Raw genomic sequence first — 25057 nt, 5'->3', positions numbered from 1 at the left:
AACTAAATTTTAGGTAAATATTATTTTTGATGATAATTCTTATCTATAAATGCCTGTGTACGTGTCTATAAATGTCTGTGTAATTTATTGATAGTTTTGACCCAGACACAAGTACATCACTGGTGATAGAATAAGAATTAGCTTGTTAATTGGTTGTATTTGCTTAGACACAGAATAGATCATGACAGTTATAAAGATGATGTTGATGTAAGTTAAGAATGCTGATAATGTATATTTTTACTTTCTGTCTTTTTTCAACAGCTATAAAGTGCATGGAGAACCTGTGATGGGGCGAAAAGTTCCTGCTAATTATTTGGTAAATCAATGTTTTTCTTTTTATGTTGTAGAGAAGAAGCCGTTGTTTAGCTTCAGGTCAACCCCTTTTAAGCAGATCTATGATCAAGAGCATTGCAGCCATGAACAATGTATCTTTTCCCTTTCTGTAGTTCACCAAGGACCACATTATTTAATGTGTACTTTTCTAAGACAGTAGGTGTGGTTTTTTTGGCTGCTATTTCTAACTGATTGAGTGATTATATAGAGGGTCCCTCACTGGCTCAGTGAAAGAGTAGTGCTCTTATAAGCTGGTACCGTATGACAAATATGATAAATAGTAATTGGAGTTATATGTATGTATGTGTGTGTGTGTATGTGTGTGTGTATATATATATATATATATATATATATAATATATATATATATATATATATATATATATATATATAAAATCACCATAATCATAATAACCTTATTTGCTCACTGATATGGGTTAAACATATCTTTTGGGGCAGTGTTTTATGACCAGATACCCTTCCTGAGCTTCTTTAGTCATCTCACACCACACAATGATACAGTGTAATAGGATACAGACAGTTATATATTCATATATGTACATATATAGTTTATGTAAGTCAGTTTAGTGACTTTGCTATTCTGGTGTTTCCAGACAATTGCAGAATTATTAAATATGAAATTATTATAAAGATATAAATTTAGTCATAACAGGTGGAATATTAGTCTGGAGAAATGAAATACGAGTAATAAATAGCAGACTATATACTTTGCCAAATTTATTTTCTTCTCTCCATATTGTAACTTAAAATTTTTTTATGAGTGACTCTGCCTTTCTACTATTTTTATTGTTTTCCTTGAGCCCTAAGATTCGTAAGGCCAGTTCCTCAGTTTCTATGTGACTGAGATCACAACATTCATCCTGAACAGGATGCCAGTCTGTTGCAGGGTTCAATGCTAGCAATTTCGAGGAAAGAGGGAAAATCAATCACATCAACCCTACTACATGACTATCACTTTATTTTATCAACCCTAAAGAGATGAAAGGCAAAGTTGACCTCAGTAAGATTTGGACTCAGAACATAAGGAGCTAGAAATGTCACTAAGTATTTTGTTTTATGTGCTGATAATTCTGCCAGCTCACTGTCTTCTTTAAACCTTCCAGGGTTAATAAAAAAAGAGCAATTTATAGGTTGTGCTAAAATAGGAAATCAATATTGGTCTTATACATACTTGTAGACCTGCAATTTTTAAAAAGGAATGGGTATTTGTAACAGCTATGCTTTTTCCAAGAACATTAATAAAGTAAATGAATTTAAAATGTTAGAAATGAAGTGGTCTTCTTGTACTGGTTTCAACCTTAGAATTCAGCCGTGCTGGGGTAATATTTGGGAAAATAATAATAATTACTAATGCAGGAAGTTGTCTTTAAACGTTTTAAATTTTTTTTGGTTTATTGCAGAAACTAAGTGAGGTGGTTACAAATACAGCTGCTACTCTGAAAAATGATTATCCAGTTCTAAATTACCAAGAAATGATGGCATTACTGAAAATGAATCAGCTCAATATGAGTCAAGAAGAATTTAATCAGGTAATTCATATATAATATTTGATAATGAGGTGCAGGGATGGCTGTGTAGTTGAGTTTGTTTTCCAACCATGTGGTTTGGGGTTCAGTCCCACTGCATGATACCTTGGGCTAGTGCCTTCTACTGTAACCCCAGGCCAACCAAAGCCTTGTGAGTGGAAGGCTATTGTATATAATGTGTGTGTGTGGTGTGTGTGTGTTTGTGTTTCCTGGATTTGACATTGAGTGATAGTTCTAAATGAGTGCTACTATCGTACAAGTGGTTGTTATTCCTTTTCAATCCTCCATAAAAACATGTCTGATCATGGAAAAATATTACCTTGTGTGGAGACAGGTGAATGTTGATGACAAAAAGGGCATCGATCTGTAGAACCTTTTTCTCAATAAATTCTATCTGACCTCTTAAGTATGAGAAAAATAGACATTAAAACAATGACGATGATGTAAACACATATATATGCAAGGTCAGTGCAGATTAAACAGGCCTGCGCTAAAAGATGATCCAGCTCTATGATCATCACATTCTCTCTTTTTGTTAACCAGAATATATAGGGTATTACATTACCCAATGTCTTTCTTTTTTTTTTTAAGACAATATTATGATTTGAGTGAGATTTGGTTGTTGCTTCTAGCAGGGCAAATGCCTGAATATAGGTTCCTTTGATAATTTATTTTATATACTGTACTAGAGGTACATGTCTGCTCACTGAAAACATATTTAGTTGTTTACTGATATTTATTTTTTCAGAGGTTGAATAAAATATTTTATCTATGACTAGCACTATGACCTGGCAATGCTGGGTCATAGTGCTAGTGCATGCATTTACAGCTGCGTGCGTGTGCTGTCCAAATCTCCGACCAATCACATACAGCTAGCTGGCATTAAATTGGCATATCAAATTTCGGGCATTTTGACTGAGATTTGGATAGAAGATTCACAAAAAAGTCACTTCTATTGATTTTTTTAATGGCTTTGCGGGGTGACTGTAAAGATGTGCACGACCACCCTTGGACGGTTTTGAATGACCATAGAAAGTGCAAGCCCTTTAACTGAAAAGTTGTGGATTTGTATAAAGGACACACACACAGACATTTTGCCATTTATATATATAGATATTAGTTTGATGCAGTATAAAAACAACTTAATATGATAATCCAACCATTCACATGTATATCTTTTCTCTCTCTTTAGGGTGTCCATTTTCTTGACAATACAGGTGTACTACGGCATTTTGATGAAGCTGGTCACCAACTAAAAGATCTCTACTTCATTGATCCAGCTTGGTTATGTAGGATGTTGGCACAAATTGTCACAGTCAAGCAAATCAATCCTTATGTGACTGAACAAGGAGTGAGATAACCTTTTATATTGTACTTAATCATATTTATGACAGAGGTATAAATATATGTAGTCAGTGGTTTCAGTGTATCATTGGGAATGTTGTGATGGTTATAAGTAGTTAATATAAACATAGGGACTGTGTATGTTGAGTAATCAGTGATAATAACAGGGATTTTTTTCTGTATGGTCTCACTTTTTGTAATTTCAAATTTAAGTGAAAATTTTCATATTTGGTGTATTGATGTAATTTTTCTTGCTGAATCTCAGAGCTTAATTCACTTGTCCCAGATGCCTGTTTCCATAGTAGCAAGCCAAGTGTTGGAACTCTTGTTTATGAAAACCATGTGTGTTTGCAAACTGATATTTTATGCTGTGTTTTCCTGCTTGTACCCATCTGTTGCTGTTTTGGGATATTTCACGTTGCATTTTCGCCACCTACTTCTTGAATGCTTAACATTACAAAATATGTGTTGTTTATTCATTTTTTGATCATTTTTCACTTGGTAAATTTTTAAAGGACATGTTATCATTGCAATGTTGACATCATTGTTTTGTTGTCTTGTGATTACAGTCATGCATGAAATGACAACTTCCAAATCTTGTTTTCTGACTGAATAAAAATTATCAAAATTTAAACCTCTGTAGCTTTTTAAAAAAAAACTTTTCTGGGACAAGTGAATTAAGCTCTGAGATTCAGCAAGAAAAATTACATCAATACACCAAATATGAAAATTTTCACTTAAATTTGAAATTACAAAAAGTGAGACCATACAGAAAAAAATCCCTGTTATTATCACTGATTACTCAACATACACAGTCCCTATGTTTATATTAACTACTTATAACCATCACAACATTCCCAATGATACACTGAAACCACTGACTACATATATTTATACCTCTGTCATAAATATGATTAAGTTTGAAAATGTCGGGTAATTCGAACCAATTGTGGCTTTCAATTGGTTCGAATTACCCGACATTTTCAAACTTTAAAAGCTACTAACTGTTTATTCATTGACTAGCAGTATCGCCCGGCGTTGCTCAGGTTTGTAAGGGAAATAACTATAAAGCATTTTTAGAGAGTTATAGCCAAAAAATGATGGTAAATTTTTTTTGAGATTTAAAAAAGGTCGAGTTGCGTCCCCTAGACAGTTTGTGGTTTGTGTTTCTCATTCTCGACCCCATGTCGAATTTATCGATTTTTTTCAGAACTGGGGGAACTTTTCAAAATTGTCGCTGCGTTAGTTTTGAATTATGACATTGGGCTATGTGTGTGTCAAGTTTCATCAGAATCGGTTGAAAGCCGTGGTCAGGGTGAGGGTACAAGCAAACAGACACACAGAAACACGCACAGACAAACTGCCGTTTATATAGAGAGAGATTTATGGCAAAAATGAATTTCATGTCAATAATTAGCATGCAAAACTACATCAATACACCAAATTTGAAATCAATATATCAAGCCCTCTTTTGTAATGGTGATAGTGGTGGTGGTGGTGGTGGTGGTAGTATAAGTAATGGTAGTAATTGAGTTTGTTATTGTTGTTGTTGTTCTTCTTCTTTATACTCACAACTGATCCAGCAGACCTTTGATTATAGGTATTCTGACTATAACTAGTCTTCTTTCTCGCCATATACCCACGGGCATATGGCATAGTGGTTAAGAGCGTGGGCTACTAACCTCAAGATTTCGAGTTTGATTCCAGGCAGTGACCTGAATAATAATAATAACATCGAAAAATACCTTAGGAATGAGAACCCAGGTTTGAAATTTCCCCCAAGACACCTGATGAAGGCTGGAGGGTGTATCAGCCAAAACACTGTGTTAGCAACAAACAAGATGAGGACAAATATCCGTCAAATCTAAGTAATGTATATAATGTACATAATTCCTCATCTCTTAAATATAGAACTGTAAGATGCATTATAAGTAGAAATATTTTATCTGATGTGTCCTTCACTTTTTCATTATACTAGCGGGGTGATTTTGTCATTATTTCTAGCAGATGGTTTTATCATTATCACTTGTGGTAAAGGTGGCAATTATGACAGGGGTTATTTTATCTTTTTCTATGATAAAGTTAATAGTGATGGTTGTGGTAGTCCTGGTGGTTAATAAGGGAGGTTATTATTGTTCCTTTTGGTTATATTAACCACTTTGATTTTTTAGCCATATCATTTAACAATTATTTTGATTTCGTCACAGACCATACACCAGAAACACTTAAAGATGCTTTTTACTGGAAAAATCATTGATTCAGAATCAAACTATGTCTTCCCTCCAAGCCATATTCCACAGTATATAAAATTACTGGAAAAGTAAGACACTATTCTTTTGTTCTGTTTTGTTATGATCCCAATATTCACTGGTACTAAGGTAGCAAGCTGGTCAAATCATTACTGTGCCGGGCAAAATGTTTAGTGGCATTTTGTCAATCTTCACATTCTAAGTTCAAATTCCACTGAAATCAGCTTTGGCCTTTCACCTTTTCAGGATCAATAAAATACCAGCTGAGCACTGGAATCAATGTAATTAATTTATCACCTCCCCCAAAACTGCTGGCCTTATGCCAAAATTTAAAACCAATGTTAATAGATACTTTATTAGCCTTCAAACAATGAAAGTAAAGTTAACCTTGGTAGAATTTTCTTGTTACTCCTCTAAATCTGTTATCTAATATTCTCTGTTCTGTAGCAATTCTGAGGCCAGCTTTATATTATGATTTTATTTTGAGAGGAAACAAGGCCAATCTTGTTGAGGAATTGGCACAGCTGGCACACATTTCAACAGCAATATATCACTAGAGTTTCTTTTTGTCATTTCCATTAAACAGCCTTTGTGGGATTTGAACTCAGGAGAGAGAAATATTGGTTTCAAATTTTGGCACGAGGTCAACAAGTTCAGGGATGGAGTAAGTCGGTTACATCAATCCCAGTGCTCAGCTGGTACTTAATTTATTGTCCCTGAGAGGATGAAAGGCAAAATCGACCTTGGCAGCAGTTGTACTCAGAATGTAAAGATGGATAAAATGTTGCTAAGCATTTTGCCTGGCATGGTAACAGAAGAAGAGAGAAATATTTGAAATAATAAAGCCTCCAGGCCAGCTCTGTCTTGTCTCTACTATGTTTACACTCTGATTAGTTTTATATAATATGTGCAATATGTGTCAGTTGATTTCGTATGGGCATAATAAATTTTACTGAAGATTGTGAGGAGGAAATGCCTTGTGGTAATTCTTCTGGATGTTTACATTCCAAGTTCAAATCCTGCTGAAATCAACTTTACCTTTCATCCCTCCAGGGTCAATAAATTAAAGTACCAGTTGTGTACTGAGTTAATGTAAATTGTTTAACACCCTCCCTTCAAAATTGTCTTGGGTCTAAAGTACCAGTGAAACACTGGGGTTGATGTAATTAACTATACTCCTCCACCAAATTTCAGACCTTGTGCCTATATTAAAAAGGATTGTTGTTGTTGTTGTTGTTCTTCTTCTTCTTCTTCTTCTTCTTCTTCTGATTATTATTATTATTATTATTATTATTATTATTATTATTATTATTATTATTATTATCTGTTGTGGTGGTGGTGGTAGTAGTATGCTATCATCAGAAAAAACAGACACAAACAGTGGTGAAGTTGATGATGATGATGGTGATATCTTTTTTTTTTGTTCTTCTCCTTTTAGGTTTGAAATTGCTTTACCTAAGAACCAAGATGAGCTCCTGATACCTTGCCGGTTGCCAACTGTACCTCCTCAAGTGAAAATTCCCAAATGTTAGTGACAAAACAACTATTTTTGTAATCATTGCTTTCTTGTTTTTTTTTGTGATGGTGGTGGGTGGTGTTATTCTACTTGGGTAATTTTTAGCTGTTTAAGTTCATTTTTTTGTTATCAACATGAGGTCCCTTGTTTTATTCCAGTGTGTGGCAACTTGGTCCTCTTTCATTTACCAACCCCAGCTTTTGCAATTCAAAAGTACATCCTCATCACACACTGCATCACACTGGTTCTGTCTCAGACATGTGTATATCTTTAAAGCCTAAGAGTACATATATCTGGGGAATATTCAGCCACATATATGATATGATAATTCAATTAACAGATAGTTCAGTTGATCAAATAATTGAATATTTTGATGCAAAATATAAAAAGTTCATCATCAAAACTAATGGAGATTTATTTACTTTATTGTTGATTGAAAGACTTAAACTGCTTAAATCCAACACATAGATAACATGAACATCATCAGTTGAGTTCTTGTCCTTTATTAGAATAATTTAATTCTTCCTGTATTTTTTGACATGGCATTTTTTCCTTTTTATATATTTGCTTTTACTCAGCTCATATGAAAGCCTGTGGCCAAGTGGTTAGGGCAATGTTTGACTCATGATCATAATGTTGTGAGTTCAATTCCTGGACTGGCTGAGATGTTGTGTTCTTTGGCATGGCACTTCGTGGTAGTCAATTGAAAATGAGTACCAGCTGAGTGCTGGTGCAGCTGTCTCTCTCCTCCTCTAGCTATTACATTCCAAAAGGCAGGAGAGTTGAGGTGTCCACATCTAAAACAGTTAACAAAACCATGAGACAGATGGTTGCTGGCTCTTTTACTCTGTTCATTTGAAATGTCAAGTTAATGTTGGATTTGTAAACTTTATTTCTATTTGTAAGTATGAAGTAAAGGACAATTGCCACTTGCCATTTTATGGATAACTTTATTTCCATTCAATCAAATTCCCTTTAGCAAATATATCATGGAAAAGCTATTCTGACCATCTAAAACACACAGAAAAATCTCTTAAATTCACTTACATTTATCTTTTGGGGTGTCAGGGACTGTGTCAACGACGGGATGACAGTAGTGTGATGAAAAATTTGATACTTCAAGTAATGAATGGAAAAAAAGGGAAGTTCACATTTTTTGTGTGTTTTAGACTACTAAAATGTTTCTTTCACAATGTAACTGCTTTAGTTTCAATATATAGACTCAGATTTAAGTCGCTTACCAGATAACTACAACAGTTCTTATTACTCTTTACATGGGCTTTTGATGACTGTAAATGAAAAGCTTTCTTTTAAATTTTCAGCTAATTTTATCTCCCGCATTTACCGCATGCCTCTTGCCCCAACTGGAATATGGATGAGACTGTTGGCAAGGCTGATTGCATTCTTTCAAAAACCGGTAATTTTTTTTGTTTGGTTCTTTCCTTTAGATACATAAATATGTCGGGGAAAGATGTTCTGTTATTATGTGACTGGGAATCCAAAGTATTGTTACATCTAGAATATTTTGTGCTTCTAGACAAGATATGTATATAGTTATATAATTACCACACCTCTTAATCTGATGCAACATTTTAGCACCTCCCCATCTGCAACTGTTTTTTTAAAGTTTCTTATAATTATCCATCTTTAATACCTCTCTTTGCTTCACATTCTAGGCTTAATGATATAAATATTAAATATTTTTTCCCTCTGAAGAAGACCACTGCTTGAAATGTCAATGCTAACATTTCTCCATGGCATACAAATTTATATACATTTTTCAACTATACAAAGTCTGATCAAAAACTATCAGGACTGGTGCTATAGAAAGAAAACTATAACACATATCAGTTTGACATTCAATCTCTTTCAAAGTAGTCTCCTTTTGAAGCCACACACTTTATCCAGCATCATTTCCATTGATGGAATATTCCTTGAACTCCTTTTTAGGATACTGAGCTGCATCATTGCATTCTCTTGGATTTTCTTGATGTCTTGAAATCTTGTTCCTTTCAAGAAGGATTTGAGTTTTGGAAAAATTCTTGGTTGGAATAACCTCCAGACACTGTCTTTTCCCACATGCGCACATACACAGACACATATTTTCTATGTCATGGCCACTGATGGGACGTCTGTGGTGAGTCAATCACACTCCACACACTTTACTTCCAAGCACAGCTGTAAACAACGGTAGAGATTGGGATCACTATAACTTCATGTGTATGAGCAATAGAGTTCAAGGTCCATCTATGCCAAGTGACTTCATACTGCATACTTCAGTTCTGTTAACATAGCAACAGTCCCAATGCTTTATTTTTATCAGACCTTGTACATAATTCTGCTTACTCCCTTCCCTTTGCTTAGCTTACCACAGATATCATTTATATTTTATGGTTGGGTAATAAGCAACATGAAGGTCATCATAATTTAGTGGGAAAAATGTATGTTTAAATATTAAAACTAAATATGTCTATTAATACTTCCTGAAATATCCATGTATGTTTGATAGTTTTCTTTTCAAAAATATCTTCAAAGTCAATTCATTACCATCACCACCTCTGCTCGTTCATAAATGACATCACCATCATCACCATCATCGTCATCATCATTGTTGGTATCATTCTTCATTTGATTTTTGTTTTACATTGCAACCATCTTCAGTATCATATGATTGGCATTATTATTTTCACTATCAACATTAATATCATCGATGTTATTGCAGTCATATTCATCATCATCATCATTAATATCATATCAATAATTCATTCATTCCTTCCTTCAACTTGTAACTTTAATCACATCCACTGCCTTTTATCTCAATCACATGCTTTATAGGCACCACATCTTCTACCTTTGGTGGTGTTTCAAGGTTCTCAGGTTGTAAGCATATTGTTTGGTGCATATGTATCTTTCGATGTGTATGTGTGTGAGTGTTAAAGAAAGAGAGGAGCAGAGGTTAAAGTAAAACAGTAGAAATGACAAAAAAAAAAAACAGTACATTTGTGAGTAGTTGTAGGATGTTAGTGGATGAGTGGTTACCAATCAGCTGGATAGCTGTCGTCAAGGATGATTGTATGTGCAGCAACATTACCAGACTAGTTATATGAGCTGTATTCTGATATTAGCCTTTTAAAGAGTGAGTAATTGATCTCTGCTGACACCTTAAGATTGTGCTTTGTCTTTAAGATGAAGTGTTGGCAAGTGATATATATATGACCCTCATGTAAAATAATTAGAGGTTGTGAGGTAGCAAAAAGACACTAAGTTGTAAAAAAAAAATGGTTGTTCTCAATAATCTTCTACATTTTAGAATAGCTAGAAGTGAGGACAGTAGATTGGTAATTGCATGTACCAAAGATACTTTTCTTAAGAATAGTATGTACTGTTGCATTTGCCATGGCTTGGGATATATTCCTGCAGACAAAGATCAAAGCATTTAGTGAAGATGGGACTGCACTGTTTGATGATAATCAGTGGGACATCACCAGGTATAATTGTCTTGTGGTTTGGATTCAATATTAGAGTATCTGCACTTAAGAGTTGTGCATGATAGTAAGGCTGTTGAGCTGAAAGGTAAAGTTTGTGGGGTGGGGATTGTTATGTGTGTGTAATATGAAAGCAAAGTCAACAAATGTGATACCTTTATCAGCAGGAAGTCTGTTCCTGCTGACCCATTTGGTAAAAAAGTTTGTTGATATCCAAAAGCCTTGCTTATATTTTGAGAAGTGAGAGAGGTTGCAGGTAGTGCATGAAATTCAGTGATGTTTATATGTGTTATGGGCTTTTGTTTTATGTATTATATGAAGGGATATACTTGGGAGAATGTTATCAGTCACCTGCTTAGCTGTCATAGAGGAGTAAGTGGTAAAGTGCACTCAATGGCAAAGGTAGTCAGCGTATATATTTATGTAAAGTGTGTATGTGCACACTCATGCATGCACACACACACACACACACACACACATACATACACACACTTATATATGTACTTATATAACTACCTACATATACATAAATGTGTAAGTCTAAAAAAAATTTATTGTTTTATTATTTCTTCAGACTTTATTTTCTGCAACTGTTCCAAAAGAGATTGAATATTACTGTAGAGGACTGTATGTTTATTGGTCAGATGTAAGTACTCCAAAATTATTTCTGTTGAATATATTAAACCATAAATCAAAAATACATGTTTTATTTAATGGTGTGGTTGTGGTGGTGTGGTGATGTGATGGAAGCCAGTGTTTCAACTGAACCAAAGAAACTATATTTCCATTATTGTTTCAATTACTGATGTTGACTGTTGGCTGCGTCTCCTGTGAGACATGTCATCATTCTTTCATTTCTGTGACAGGAGGGAAAATTTAAATACACAATACACAGAATCAGAACAAATACTACAAATACTACAAAGCTTGACATCCAATGCTTTAACAATTCCCCCATCTTTATCGACCCCGAATGGGTGAAAAGCAAAGTTTGATCATATGATTTGAACTCAGAGTGTAGAGAGTTGGTGGATGATTGTAAGTGTTAAACAATGTTTTTTGTACAGCTGCCAGTGTGCTATGTCGGAGCCGTGAATGTTTGTTTTGTGTGATTATGTCAAGGGACAATCTCAGAATGTTATCAGTCACCCCCCTAACAAAGCATTCTATCCAATGTTTTGTCAACACTGCTAACTTGCTATCTTGAATTTTAGCTGTATGGTTAAGAAATTCACTTCAGAATCACATGGTTAGGGATTCAGTTCCTTGTTTGATAGAGAAATTAATTATTACCTTGCTTCCAAACAGGTGAAGGTTGGCAACAGGAGCAATATCCAACTTTAGAAAATCTACCTCAATGAATTATGTCCAACCCATGCAAGCATGTAAAAGTGGATGTTAAAATGATGATGAAGATGATATTCATATATTTAAGATGAATTATTGTTCATTTTGATGGAACAACTCCAAACCACTAACCTCATTTAAATATATTCTGTTTTGGAAAACATTGTGTTTTAAATGGTTTATATAAACATCTACATAAATATAGTAAAAATGGGGTTCTAACTTGTTTGAAAACAATCCAACACATTGTGCTATCAATACTGACAGTTTGTGAAGGCAAGGAACTGGTAGAATTGTTAGCATGCCAGCCAAAATGCTCAGTTGCATTTCTTCCAGCATTATGTTCTAAGTATGAATTCCATGAGGTCAACTTGGCCTTTCATCCTTTCAGTCTTAATAAAATAATTACCAGTTGAGAACTGGTAATTGACTATCTTACCTCTCCAAAAATTTTAGGCTTTTTGCTTATAGTTGAAAAAATAAAACAAATATTGCTAATTTGTTCTATCAATATTGTTTATTGCTAAAATTATTAACGTTGTGTTTTCAAATTTCTTTTCTTCAGGACATGTATTTCCATCTTGAAATGTATCATGCTGAAAATGATGAGATTCACATTAAAGTACCAGCAAGTCATGGATCAAGGTATAGGGAAATGAAATTTTTTATTATGCTTGAGTTTCTAATATGGTTAAATATGTTATATAACTTCACTCAGAAGTGTGACAGTAGCTCTATTAAATTTGATTATGAAATACAATAGATATCTGTAAACACATCAGTTTAGGAAAATATCAAGCTCTATGCTATAGACCAGCCTGCTCAGAGTCTTATTTGTGCTACATGATAACACTGTTATTACTATAATTACTTTCAAGGCATGAGCTGACAGAATTGGTTCTGTGCTGGGTAAAATGCTTCGTAGCATTTCTTCCAGCTTTGAATTCTGAATATAAAAGTTACCAAGGTTGACTTTGCCCATCATCCTTTTAGAGTCAGTAATTGACTTCACATTCCCTCAAAATTGATTGCTTTGTGCTAAAATCATAATGAAATATTATAATTACATTCATCATCTTTTTTCTTTTCCAAACTCCAACTATGGACATTATTTTTTTTAAAATAGGTAGTGTAGTGGCAGAGATGGGACAGTACTAAAGTAAATGGCTTATAATATTGAGTTTCATCTCTTTATATTCTGAGTCCAAACCTGCTATGGTCAACCTTGTCTTTTATTCCTCTGAAATGAAACAGTAGTATACAGATTTCAATGACTATATCTGAAATCAATGATATAGGCCATCTGACTCAATGGCCTATATCTGATGTTAATAAGATAGCAGCACTAGTGTAGAGATTCGGTTGTCTATACCTGAAGTTAATAAAAATGTGACTCTCGTGAACAAATTCAAACGTCTGTCCCTCCCCAACAAATTTGTGATGTTGTGCCAATGCAAGCGATTTTTGTCATTATCATCATTTGTTACTCACTTTTCCATGTTGGCATGGGTCAGATGGAACTTGTTGTGACAGATTTCCTACAGCTGGATGCCCATCCTGTTTCCATGTAAGGATATATTTTCCCATAGCTTGATTTACTTTACATGGAAGGCTAGACATAACCTTGCTAATACGACGATGCATCAACCATATAATGTCAAGACAATTACATGCACACGTGCACACACACACACATACACGAGGGGGTACTTGAAAACTTCCTGGCTTTAAGGGTATCGCAAAAAGCCTGGCTGGAGGCCCAAACTTCCAAGTCCTTTTACAAGGCTTAGAAAAACTGAAGGAACACTGCAATGAGTGTGTGAATCTGAGAGGGGCATATGTTGAATAAAATCATAATTTACTGATCCTCCTGTATTTTCTTTTACTGGAAATCAGGAACTTTTCAGCACCCCTTCATGTGTGTATATGTGTGGGTATACATACGTGCCCACACACATACACACATGACAGGCTTCATTCAGTTTCCATGTGCCAAATCCACTCAGGGCTGTAGTAGAGGACACTTGCCCAAGGTACTACACAGTGGATTAAACCCAGGACCACATGGCTGGGAGGCAAGCCTCTCAACTACACAGCGAAAAAGGGTTTACTAAAATTTGATGTCATTTAACTATAGTAATACATATTTATTTGTAAATTTTCCAGATTAATGGGAGAAATAGCTGATCATATTGATTCTCTGATTGAAGAATGGTATCCAGGATTACTAGCAACTGACATATTTGGAAATAAAACTGTACAAATACTTGCTCCATGCCCATATTGTCCTGGTGCGTATATCTGATATAATTTACTTGCATTTACTTTACATATGATTTTTTTTTTTATTGTCTGTGCTTTTCTTTTTAAATTTAAATAAACATCTATGTGTGTTTGTGCTTATATGTGTGCATCTATGATTGTGCTTTGTGTGTATGAATATGTATAGTGTTAAGTAGCAGGGATTTTCCCTTTGTCATATTGACTTTTAAATCTAAACTTTTGTTTATCTACTTTTATTTTTCTGCAGAAGAAAACAAACATCTTTTTGACTTGGAATATTTAATAGAAAAATCAGATACGACAAGTTTTGTGAAATGCCCCAATCATGATGGTATCGTTTTACTGTCATTAGTGGTAAATATCAAAACATTATTATTTATTAGTTTTCCTTCTTTGTTTTCTACATATATATATATATATATATATGAGTTGCCATGATAGATCGCTAGCCACTGCACACATTTTTTTTCTCTCCTTGTTTTTTTCTGTGTCCCTTTCTGTAGAAGAGCAAAGGCTCAAAATGTAAAAGACTTTTTCAATTCCTGAGCATTATACTAATATATCTGTTTGTTTTGTACACCACCTGTCTTCGTCTTTTGTTTATTTCATGAACTCTCCCTATATATATATATATATATATATATATATATATATATAATGTGTGTGTGAATGATAAAACAGAATCCAAGGAGACTAGTGATAATCTACATTAGTAAGACTTGAATTATTTGGAAAAAGCAACAGAAAAAGTACAGTGAAATTGCTATCGGAAATAAAATATCCACAATTTTGAACAGAGTGATAGGCATGAAGCTCACATAAAGCTGTTTTTGTCAATTTTACTCTGAAGAAGGACACCATCCAAAATGTTGGATATTTCACACCTTATGGTAATTTCACTATACTTTCACTGTTGTGCTTTGTAAAGTGTATGTATATATTGTGTGTGCATGTGTATATACGCATATATATTCATATAGATATCTTTATCTCTGATTTTTCTTGTTCTTAGTTTCTTTCTGTAACTAATTGCTTCCCATTTTGCTTGGCAGCATCAGAGCAATCAAATTCTTCATTCTAGAAACCAAGTCATGTCTCAACAAATATCTCACCATCTTTAACCACCGCTTCATAATCTTAAAAGCCTATCTTTACTTTTAATTTTTGAGATGTAGTTTTGGCTTTGTGAGATCATTATTACAGATCATCAGAGATTATGATGCTCAGCATTTATGAGCTTGCGAAGATTGATTTAGTTGCTCATCTGTAAAAGAGGTGTAGTGCTGTGTTTCTGTTATATAATAATAATAATAATGAAATTATTGTATACAGTGCTCAGGTGCACCGCAACTTGTCAGAAAGTGCGTATAAAGTATATGCAGTAATGTACAAATGTCTGGAAAGCGAACAATGTATGAGTCAGATACATGCTTGTGTGTGTATGGATGGGAGAAAATCAGGTGTAGTGTTGGCGAATCTCAGAAAGCATGGAAGTTTTGAAGGATGCAGTGCTCCGACAACTAACAACTGATGTCGGCAGTTTATTCCATGCTTCAGCAACTCTTAGTGTGAAAAAAATGTTTCCTAAAGTCATGGGAGCTGTACTGTTTTCTGACTTTGTAAATATGTCCACGGGTGTTAGACGGGTAGAGTTTGAAAATTGAACAGTGTTTTTAGTGCAGTGATGGAGACTAAGTTGTCTTCATTATAACATAACAAACCTTAGTGTATAATGTCTTCTCAGTGTAAACTACTACTAAACTTTTAGTATTTCACATACTAAAATGCAGTGAGCTGACAGAATCATTACGGTGCTGGACAAAATGCTTAGCAGCATGCCTTCTGACTTAACGTTCTGACTTCAAATTTTGCAAGGTCAACTTTGCTTTCATCCTTTGGAGTTAATAAAATAAGTACCAGTTGAATACTGGGGTCAATATAACTAGCTTACCCCCTCCCCTTAAATTGTTGGCCTTGTACCAAAATTTGAACCCAGTATTTCATACACTGTAAAACAATTCTCTCTAAATCTGTCTTTATAGGATTTTTTTTGTTTGCACTAAATAATACTTTTAATCACTCAACAATTCTAACTAGGCTCTAAGCAAATTCACTAATTGAAAATAAATAATTTGTACATCACTCCATTCATTTTTGTAATTTTATCTATTATTATTATTACAAACAGATAATTTGTTACTCGTACCGACATACCTTGGTCGGCGAGAAACAAAAATTAAAATATTATTATTATTATTATTATTATTATTATTATTATTATTATTATTATTATTATTATTATTATTTTCAAGGCACCTGATATTACTCTCAATGATCTGGATAAAGAATTTCACCTACAGCAAGAACAATTTCAACTGCAAAAAATGTAATATAATATTTTTGTTTTTACTTTTATATGAATTTATGATTGCATTTTAATAAGCATTGTATTGCATTAAGGCGGTGAACTGACGGAATCAAGAGCAATCCAGGCAAAATGTTTAGGGGCATTTCATCCACCTTTACTTTCTGAGTTCAAATTCCAACAAGGTCGACTTTACTTTTCACCCTTTTGGGGTCGATAAAATGATTAGCAGTTAAGCTCTGGGGTCAGTGTAATTGACTTACTCCCTCCTCCAAACTTGCTGGCCTTGAGCCAAAATTTAAAATCAATATGCATTCTATTAAATTGTTGTTATATTGTATTGTATCAGTGTTGTAGCTAGCTCAGGATAGGTTAGTCTGTATGAAGAATAAAGAAGAATGTCCATTCTCATTTCATAAGATTACAGTAGCTTTCCTGCTGCCATTAGTTGAATCTCTAATCTTTAAGAAATTTTTCACCTATAGAAACAGGTAAAATAACCCTTTGGATAAGCTACTGAACTTATACCTCATAGTTAATAAGTTCATATTCAACTGAAAATATTCTGTTGTATTCCTGACTAGGACATTTTATTCTGTGTATCTCTATTAGATGTATAAAATAGATTTGATCCATTTCATATTTCACATACTGGAATAAAATATTTGCCTTATATGTTTTGTAAAAGAATTAACCCACTTATATTGCATAATCTTTTTATGACTGTACCATAGGCTCCTTTTATTCAAAGGAGAATTTTTTTCCCAGTTTTTACCAACTCAAGTTAATATCATACTGGTGGTTCTGCTATTAGTACTAATATTATATTTTTTACCTTTTTTGATATGCAGCTCCAAAAATTTGCTTGGTAAAGGAGAATATGGTGTTGTCTATCAAGCCAGTTACCGGAATAGTGTATGTATAATTCATACATTCTAATTAAAATATTTCAAGTTCTTTATAATTAGAAAAAAATTTATTCACTTTCCTTTTATTTCAGTTGATTAAATGCAAATGAACCAAATATCAATTTAAGATGTCCTTTTATATAAGAATTGTAGTTGGCATTACATGTGATTTTATTTTGCTCATGGTTTTTCATGATATTCCTTCTAGATCATTGGTAAAAAGTTTAGAAGCAATTCACAGTGTTGTAACTGTGACTATTCAATCTTTATCGTAGGCTTGTTGTACTAAAATTTAGAGTTTAAATACATAATTTCCATTTAATATATAATAGAGAATTTATTATTAATTATAATCAGATTAAAAATTTTCTAGGAAAAATTATAGAAGAATTTATACTTTTGTAGGTTTCATGACAATTGAAAAAATATGCTTTCATTTCCAGCATGTTGCCGTGAAACTGTTTCTCAACAATGCCATTAACCACCCTCATAAAATACTGAGAAAAGAGGTAAGAAATATTAATTTAATTTAAAGCTTAGTAGAAATCAATATTTTAAGGAATTCTGTTGAATCACAAACCTCTGCTTGATACTGCATCATTAAATAAACAACTAAATAGAACTGAAAGCATACTTCACCTCTGCACAGTCATTATAAATTGGAATTAATAAATGTAATATCATGATAAAGGTTGTGAGTTGACAGAAGAAATGGAACCTTATACTAAAGGCAATACACTGTTTAATAATATATCCCTCAATATTTGGAGTTAAAATCCTGTTTTGGTCAACTTTACTTTACATCTCTACAAGCTGAATGAAATAATACAGACATCTCCTATGTTACGGAAGTATTGCATTCCTAAAAGTCTTGCCATAATTTGAAATTCTGCAATGTGAAGCCTATTTTGTCATTAACATCCATGTGTTAATTTGGCTCTGTGGTAAAGAAGCTGGCTTCCCAACTATGTGGTCTTGGGTTCAGTTCCAATATGTGGTACCTTGGGAAAATGTATTCTACTATAGCTGTGGGCTGACCAAGGCCTTACAAGTGGATTTGTTTGGTGAAACCTGAAAGAAGCCCATAAGCATATATATGTATATGGATGTATGTGCGTTTGTATGTACCCTTGTCTTAACATCACATGATTATTGTAAATATACACCATCTTCATACAAGCAAAGTCGATCGTTTTCAGTCTGCTGTCATAAACGTGTCTACCTCTGGGAAAATAATACCTTGCTTGGAAAAAAGTAAAAGTTGGGGATAGGAAAGATATCCAGCCATAGAAAAATCTGCTTCAACAAATTCTATTTGACTCATAAAAGCATGAAAATGTGAACATTGTATGATGATAATGGCAATGATGAATATAAAAGTTAACAGAGAGATAGGCTTCATATTGTAGAATTTCATGTTATGACAGGATTTTCATGAACACACTGCTTCCATACATAATGCTTGAGATGTCTGTAGCTGAAATATACTTGGGACACTACTAAAATTGGTCTTGTGCTGTAATTATTTTTATTAACTGTTATAATAATTTTTAAGATTTACTTATTATAATGACTGCAGATAATGTGTCCAGTTACTGGAAGCACTGGCAGAGTCATTAATTATTTTGATAATTTGATGACTGTAACACGTGTACAGACACTTTACTTCTTCCAAAGGTTTTCGAGCTGTCATTAATCATTAACCTTTATTGCTTCTCTCTCTCTCTCTCTCTCTCTCTCTTTGAATATATGTGGGTGTGTATATACAGATGTAATTAAAAGCAGTGTAGTTTAGAAGTTCACTTTGCAATCACAAGGTTCTGACTCAGTCCCACTGTGTGGTGCCTTAAGCAAGTATCTTCTACTATAGCCCCAGGCTAACCAGTGCTTTGTGAGTAAATTTTGTTGAGTGAAACTGTGTGGAAACCTGTTGCACACATACGCACACGCATGCACACATACACACACACACTCACACACACTCACACACACTCACACACATTGAAATCCAGAATAACCTGTCCAGTAATTAAAGATCTAGAGCAGTTCATAACAGATCTTTTTAATTTGATAAAAATAGTTAAATTCCAGGAATTTAATGGCAATTTTTAAAGCTCCCTAAAGTAGTGTTTACATTTTTTATGAAATTCTAAGAAAACTTTTGTTTTAACAGATAAGAACTTCTATGGTATTTTGAAGATATTTATAAAATATTTATTTCCAGTAATAGTACCAATATGTTCAAAGTGTTAGTAGCTAACATCAATAATTCTATAAATCAAAAGGTTAGAAATATAGCAACTGTTCTTAAAAAGACCACAGAATTGACTCTGTCTACCTTTCTTATAACTCTTAAGGGCCATAAGCTTAGTTTTTTCTGAAATTCTACTAAATTAATGTGGCTAAAACTAAGATATGAATAGTTAAAAAACACATTTAGATTTGATTTGACCCTTTTACTGCAGGAATTACATATATTCACTCAAAATTTCATTACCCTTAACTACAAAAAGCTGTTTTATATACCAGTCTCTCTTTTGTTGAGGATTGTCGTGTTTGAAACTATTTTTTGTTGACACATGTCCAGTTTACTGAGGTACTGTGGTACTTAGAAAATACCAATTCTATTTTTAGGTAGACATTTAAGATTACTACTGGACTAACCATGAAATTTAATTTCACAGTCAAAGGGTTAAAGAAATCAATATATCATTCTCTAAAAGTTCTAGCAAAGGCTAAAACTTTCATACCTATTAGTGATTAATGTTTGCAAGCTAAGAAATCCCTATTGTATTTTGACTATTTGGCCTGGATTAAGAAAAATAGCTAAGAGTTTTTCAATGAAACTGAGCTGTGCATGATCATATGAATCTTTATTTTGGTTTCTTTGCACAAGGAATTTCTTAATTTCAGAGGCGACATTTACAGGGATGATGACAGATTGCTTGTTTCCCAGAATGGAAGCAAGATATAATTAGGTTCTTTAGTGGCATGAAGAATATTGTGGTAGAACTAATCTTAGATATTGTGATGGAACTAATCTTAATAAAGTAAATTTTGTAGATTTTATTTTAAACTTAAAGATTAGTAGATTTAGTCTTTACCAATGAATTAACTATCTTAGAGAGTGACATAAGGTATAGGTAGATAGTTGACTCTTTACAAGGTTGCAAATGAAGAATAATTTCTTCTGGTAAAATATTTAAGCAGTGGAAATTATTCTACATTAGCAAATACTCTAAACATCTACTTAGCATTCTTGGATACTTACTTTTCAATATAAGACAGTATATCTTGTTATATAGCTAGCCCCAATAAATTTAGAAATAGGACTCAAACTTGGAAATGTCAATAGTTTAATCCAACTTTCAGCCTTAAAGTAAAGACTAACTTAGCTAAAGAATTCCTAAACTCAGCAACTTGGCATTTCCTCAGAGGATAGCGTAGGGTCTTCAAATTGAAAGTTAGCTATTCTTGCCGTAAAAATTTTCTTCTTACGTTAACTAATTTAATACTAAAAAGCTCTCTGATGTCAGTAATAATATGCAATCACCTACTTGAAATGGTATAGAACACAGCAGCTACCTTTAAATGGTAATTATTTGGCTAAAAGGATAATATACAGCATAAAAGTATCAATTGGTGTCAGCCTCATGACAGAAAATGTTAACTATGTACAAAACTTATTTTAAGTATCTGGCTATAAGGTTACTCATGTATCTAGTCAAATATATCTAGGGCTTTTATACTAATCAGCTCAACTCCCTTCAAGATACTCTGGTCTATTTTAGAGCTTCAAGTTCCTACAATCATGGCTCTTACCATACTGGTGAGATGTCCATTATATTTGTGTGAGAAATTCTTCATTCTTTTTCAGAATGGGTTTACTTTGAAGCAGAAATTGGAATAACTGAACTTTTACAGATGCACATTGAGATTCTTGCTTTCTAACCTTTAACCTAATAGGTGATGTACTCTGAACCTTTTTGAACTGAAACACTGAAATGTATTGAATATTAAAGCTACTAGCATTTTGAACCTTTTTTGTTTTTAACTATTTATCCTGAAATCTTCATCCTGACTTTACTCTTCTTCAATCCTCAAGCTTAATTTCTTCTTTCTTCTTGATAATTTTCCCATTTTCCCCCATATTCTGTTGGAATTCTACTGTTGCTGTTCTGTTTTTTTGTTTTTTTTAAATTTTAGCTGCTTGTTCTGTAAAATGTTTTTCATCCTGTTCATTTCCTTTAAATATTAGTTCTGTTGTGTCTGAGGAGAATCATTTTCTTTTTGTGCCATATAATGTAACACACTCACCGGTAACATTTCCACTTATTTCTTAGTTTTATTTTCCTAAAATTTTCGTTATAAGGCACAAAAAGAAAATGACTCTCCCCAGACACAACAGAATATGCTTCAACACATGAACTCATATAAAGAATCTTGCAAACCAAATCCCAAAACGACTTATATTAGTTGTTTCCCTTGTATTACTTTTGCCATGATGAAATTATGTTTTTTCTTGTGATAATCTCTTTTAAACAGTTATGTTTTAGATATGTTTGTTTTAAATAATTTTCTTACAAATTTTTTAACTCAAGGCTTTCCTCTCACCCCCACCTACATGCTCTAAGTTGTATATACCAGTTTTTTCACATATTTTAGGACCTGAACATTTTTACCTGTAAATAGTCATTTGTATCCATGTGTACATATGCATGTTTACATGTACTTTTACCTATATACATTTCAAACATATTAAGATGTATGTTTGTGTGAATTGGTGAGCATGCAGTATACATATGTCTAACAATCTGATTATTTCTGGTTTTTGGTTGTCACCAGTATAATGATTTAGTTGAATTGATGGGAGATAGATACAAAAACAAGAAGTTCATGTGAAATTCTGAACGCAAAAATATTTATTGTTAAATAAAACAATAGATTGTCATTAGAACCAACAGATAAGATATGTTTGCACCAGTTAAATAATTGAACAGTTTGTGAGGTTTTTTTCATATTGAGAAAAGCCCAGTAGTTGTGAGTGATGTCTGTATTAGTAACTGACAAGCTTTAGGTGTATGCCACCACTAGCAGCTAATGGACAGACAATTCTATTTATATGTAATGTTGCTGTCAGGGAAAAAAAAGCACACAAAATAAATTCTTAATGATATCTTGTACTACAAGAGATTTGAGTGGTCAGTATTTTGCTGATGTCATCAATAATTGAACAAATTGCATTTGAGTCGATACAGTGATTTTACTTGTCCTCTAATATCATTGAGACATAGCAATCTGAGTTCAATACCTGTCTCCTTGGAACTCTGCCAAATATTCCTACTGCATATGCACATATTCGTATGTACATGTGTATGTATGTGCTTGTGTGTGTGTATGTGAATATATTTCAAAATGTAATCACATGTGAATTGTCGGTGATTTTTTTCCTCTATTTGTCTTTTCTATTGGACTTTCCTCTGTCTCCTGTTTCTGAAGAAGAGCTTTGCTTAAAATGTAAAACCACCTTTCTTTCCTTCCTTGAGCATCTGCTAATATTTTACATGTGCCACGTCTTTGCATTGTTGTTTTTTTGTGTTTGTTCTTTGTTTGTTTTGGATTTACTATACACACACACACACACACACACACACACACATATATATATATATATATATATATATATATATATATATATATATATATATATATATATATATAACTTACTCATACAAGAAGCAGTATAGAAGAAATGAATGAAGTGGAAAATTGACAGAGAATATATGAAGATTAATTAAAGTTTTAAAAAAATATATGTACTTAACTGATTTCACATTTGTATGATTTTCAAAAGTGTGCATTCCAAGGAACATGGAACTGTGTCACAAACTGTATTGTTTTTGGCTATTGTTCTAAAAATCCTTTGTTTTTTAGAGAGAGTGTGACTCAGATTGCTATCAGTTAATGTAGAGGTTGATTGGTTGAGGTTGGTCATGTGTTGAGGTAAGGGAATTTCCAGTTAGTTTTTCATGTATTAAGGTCATGTGACAACCCCATGGGAAGGTCACATCAAAGGTTTAGACCAGCAGATATGTCATATGACTGTCATAACAATAGCTGTGAAAAGTGAAAGTCACATGCGAATTTAAGGCTGTTTCAGCCTGTTTGTTGTGTCCAGTAGCTGTATGTGCAGTTATCTTATTTATCCAAGGTGTAGTAACTTTTTCTGTTGGTGCTGTATATACAGCTTTAACAAATGGTTCAGTCCATCCTATCAAAATGTGGTCAAAACAATTGAAAAAGAAATGCTACTCCTAAACTATTTGGAGTGCATTGCTGGTTTGCACAACAGAAGGATCTTTTCTGTTTGGCTATGCCTGTGGAAGTTTTAAAGTTCAGTGAAAATTTTAAAATTTGGTGTATTGATGTAATTTTCATGCTGAATCTCAGGGGCTAATTCACTTTTTCTGGGAAAAGTTTTAAAAAAAGTTACAGAGGTTTATGGTTTGATAATTTTTACCCAGTCAGTAAACAGGATTTCGAAGCTGTCATTTTGTATGTGACTGCATGTGTTGTCAACTGTAAACAAATGAATTATTGTCAAAATTCTACTTTATGTATGCCATATAATCCCTCATAACTCTTTTCATTTTTAGAATTTTCAGAAAATTTTTGCAAATTTGTACACACAAGAATTCACGCAATAATACAAAAAAAATTAGCTATTTAGCTATTTTTTTAAATGACTACCTCATACCTCATGTGTATTAAGCATTTAATTAGTGAAGAATGGCCACATAGATAAGCAGCTTGTTAACAGCTTGGCCTGTTACTGTGGAAACAGACACCTGTATGTCTGGCTTTTGACTGGCTAAAATTACCCAAAATTTGCAAGCTTTAAAAGCTATTAATTCTTTATTTATTGATTTATGACAAAAATGAATTTCATGTCAATAATGAGCTTACAAAACTCCACCAATTCACCAACTATGAAATCAATTGGAACAAAAATTGAAGAAATTGAAAAGTGGAAGCCAAACTGTAAAGATCCCAGTTGCAGTTTAATTGCTGAAAATTTTCAAGTGAATGTCAAATGATTATTTTGTTCCAAAACTTTCATAACATCCACCCAAATACATATTAAATGCATTCCTAGAAGCTGGATTGTAAATATTAATGACTTGTAGGCACATGGTATTTTGTTGTGCAACTATAATATGCAGCAAAGTATATTAAATGCTTTTATTAGTCAGTATTGTGTACTACTGTGTTAGCAGTGCACTTTAATCACGTGTAAAATGACATCTTAAACTGGTATATCCAATAACATTACACAGCTGGCTATTTAAGTAATGAATTGATGATTAATGGGTTGGATGGGTGCTGATGAAAGGGCAAAAACTCCCAAAGCATGGCATATATGCCCATTACCCATTTTTTCATCTTTCATCTCATTGTATGTTTACATCTGATGTCTTGGATACAAAATGTCATAGCAAAATCAGTGCTGGCTATAATTTCTATAGAAAATCTGAAGTGATGACCTTAACACATGTGTCAAGGATGAGGTCAAATTCAGCTGAACATGTTAGTGCTGGGTATAAGTGAACACTGGTGATCAAAGTAATGTTTAAGGGCTAAGGACTTGTCATTGAGAAGGATGACAGAGTACAAGGATTTT

General features: G+C 33.2%; 1 protein-coding gene across 5 annotated transcripts in view; it reads left to right on the top strand.

Moving 5' to 3' along the window:
- The window catches only part of LOC115217677 (leucine-rich repeat serine/threonine-protein kinase 2), a 146424-nt gene that overhangs the window by 100979 nt on the left and 20388 nt on the right, over positions 1-25057 (top strand). For all 5 annotated transcript variants that reach the window (XR_004998223.1, XM_029787452.2, XM_029787438.2 and 2 more), the window contains exons 41-53: positions 262-316; positions 1754-1882; positions 3072-3230; positions 5431-5543; positions 6911-6999; positions 8311-8405; positions 11048-11119; positions 12386-12465; positions 13987-14111; positions 14351-14457; positions 16416-16489; positions 17320-17383; positions 17820-17885. Coding sequence is in view for 4 of the 5 variants with exons in the window: in XM_029787452.2 (XP_029643312.1) it covers positions 262-316; positions 1754-1882; positions 3072-3230; positions 5431-5543; positions 6911-6999; positions 8311-8405; positions 11048-11119; positions 12386-12465; positions 13987-14111; positions 14351-14457; positions 16416-16489; positions 17320-17383; positions 17820-17885 (1228 nt within the window). In the remaining variant the exon portion in view is untranslated. The remainder of the gene's footprint in view (positions 1-261; positions 317-1753; positions 1883-3071; positions 3231-5430; positions 5544-6910; positions 7000-8310; positions 8406-11047; positions 11120-12385; positions 12466-13986; positions 14112-14350; positions 14458-16415; positions 16490-17319; positions 17384-17819; positions 17886-25057) is intronic.

The sequence above is a fragment of the Octopus sinensis genome, linkage group LG1 (assembly GCF_006345805.1).
Source record: "Octopus sinensis linkage group LG1, ASM634580v1, whole genome shotgun sequence".
Taxonomy (NCBI): Eukaryota; Metazoa; Mollusca; class Cephalopoda; order Octopoda; family Octopodidae; genus Octopus; species Octopus sinensis.
The sequence above is the reverse complement of the archived record's forward strand: the minus strand, read 5'-3'. Positions and strand labels throughout refer to the sequence as shown.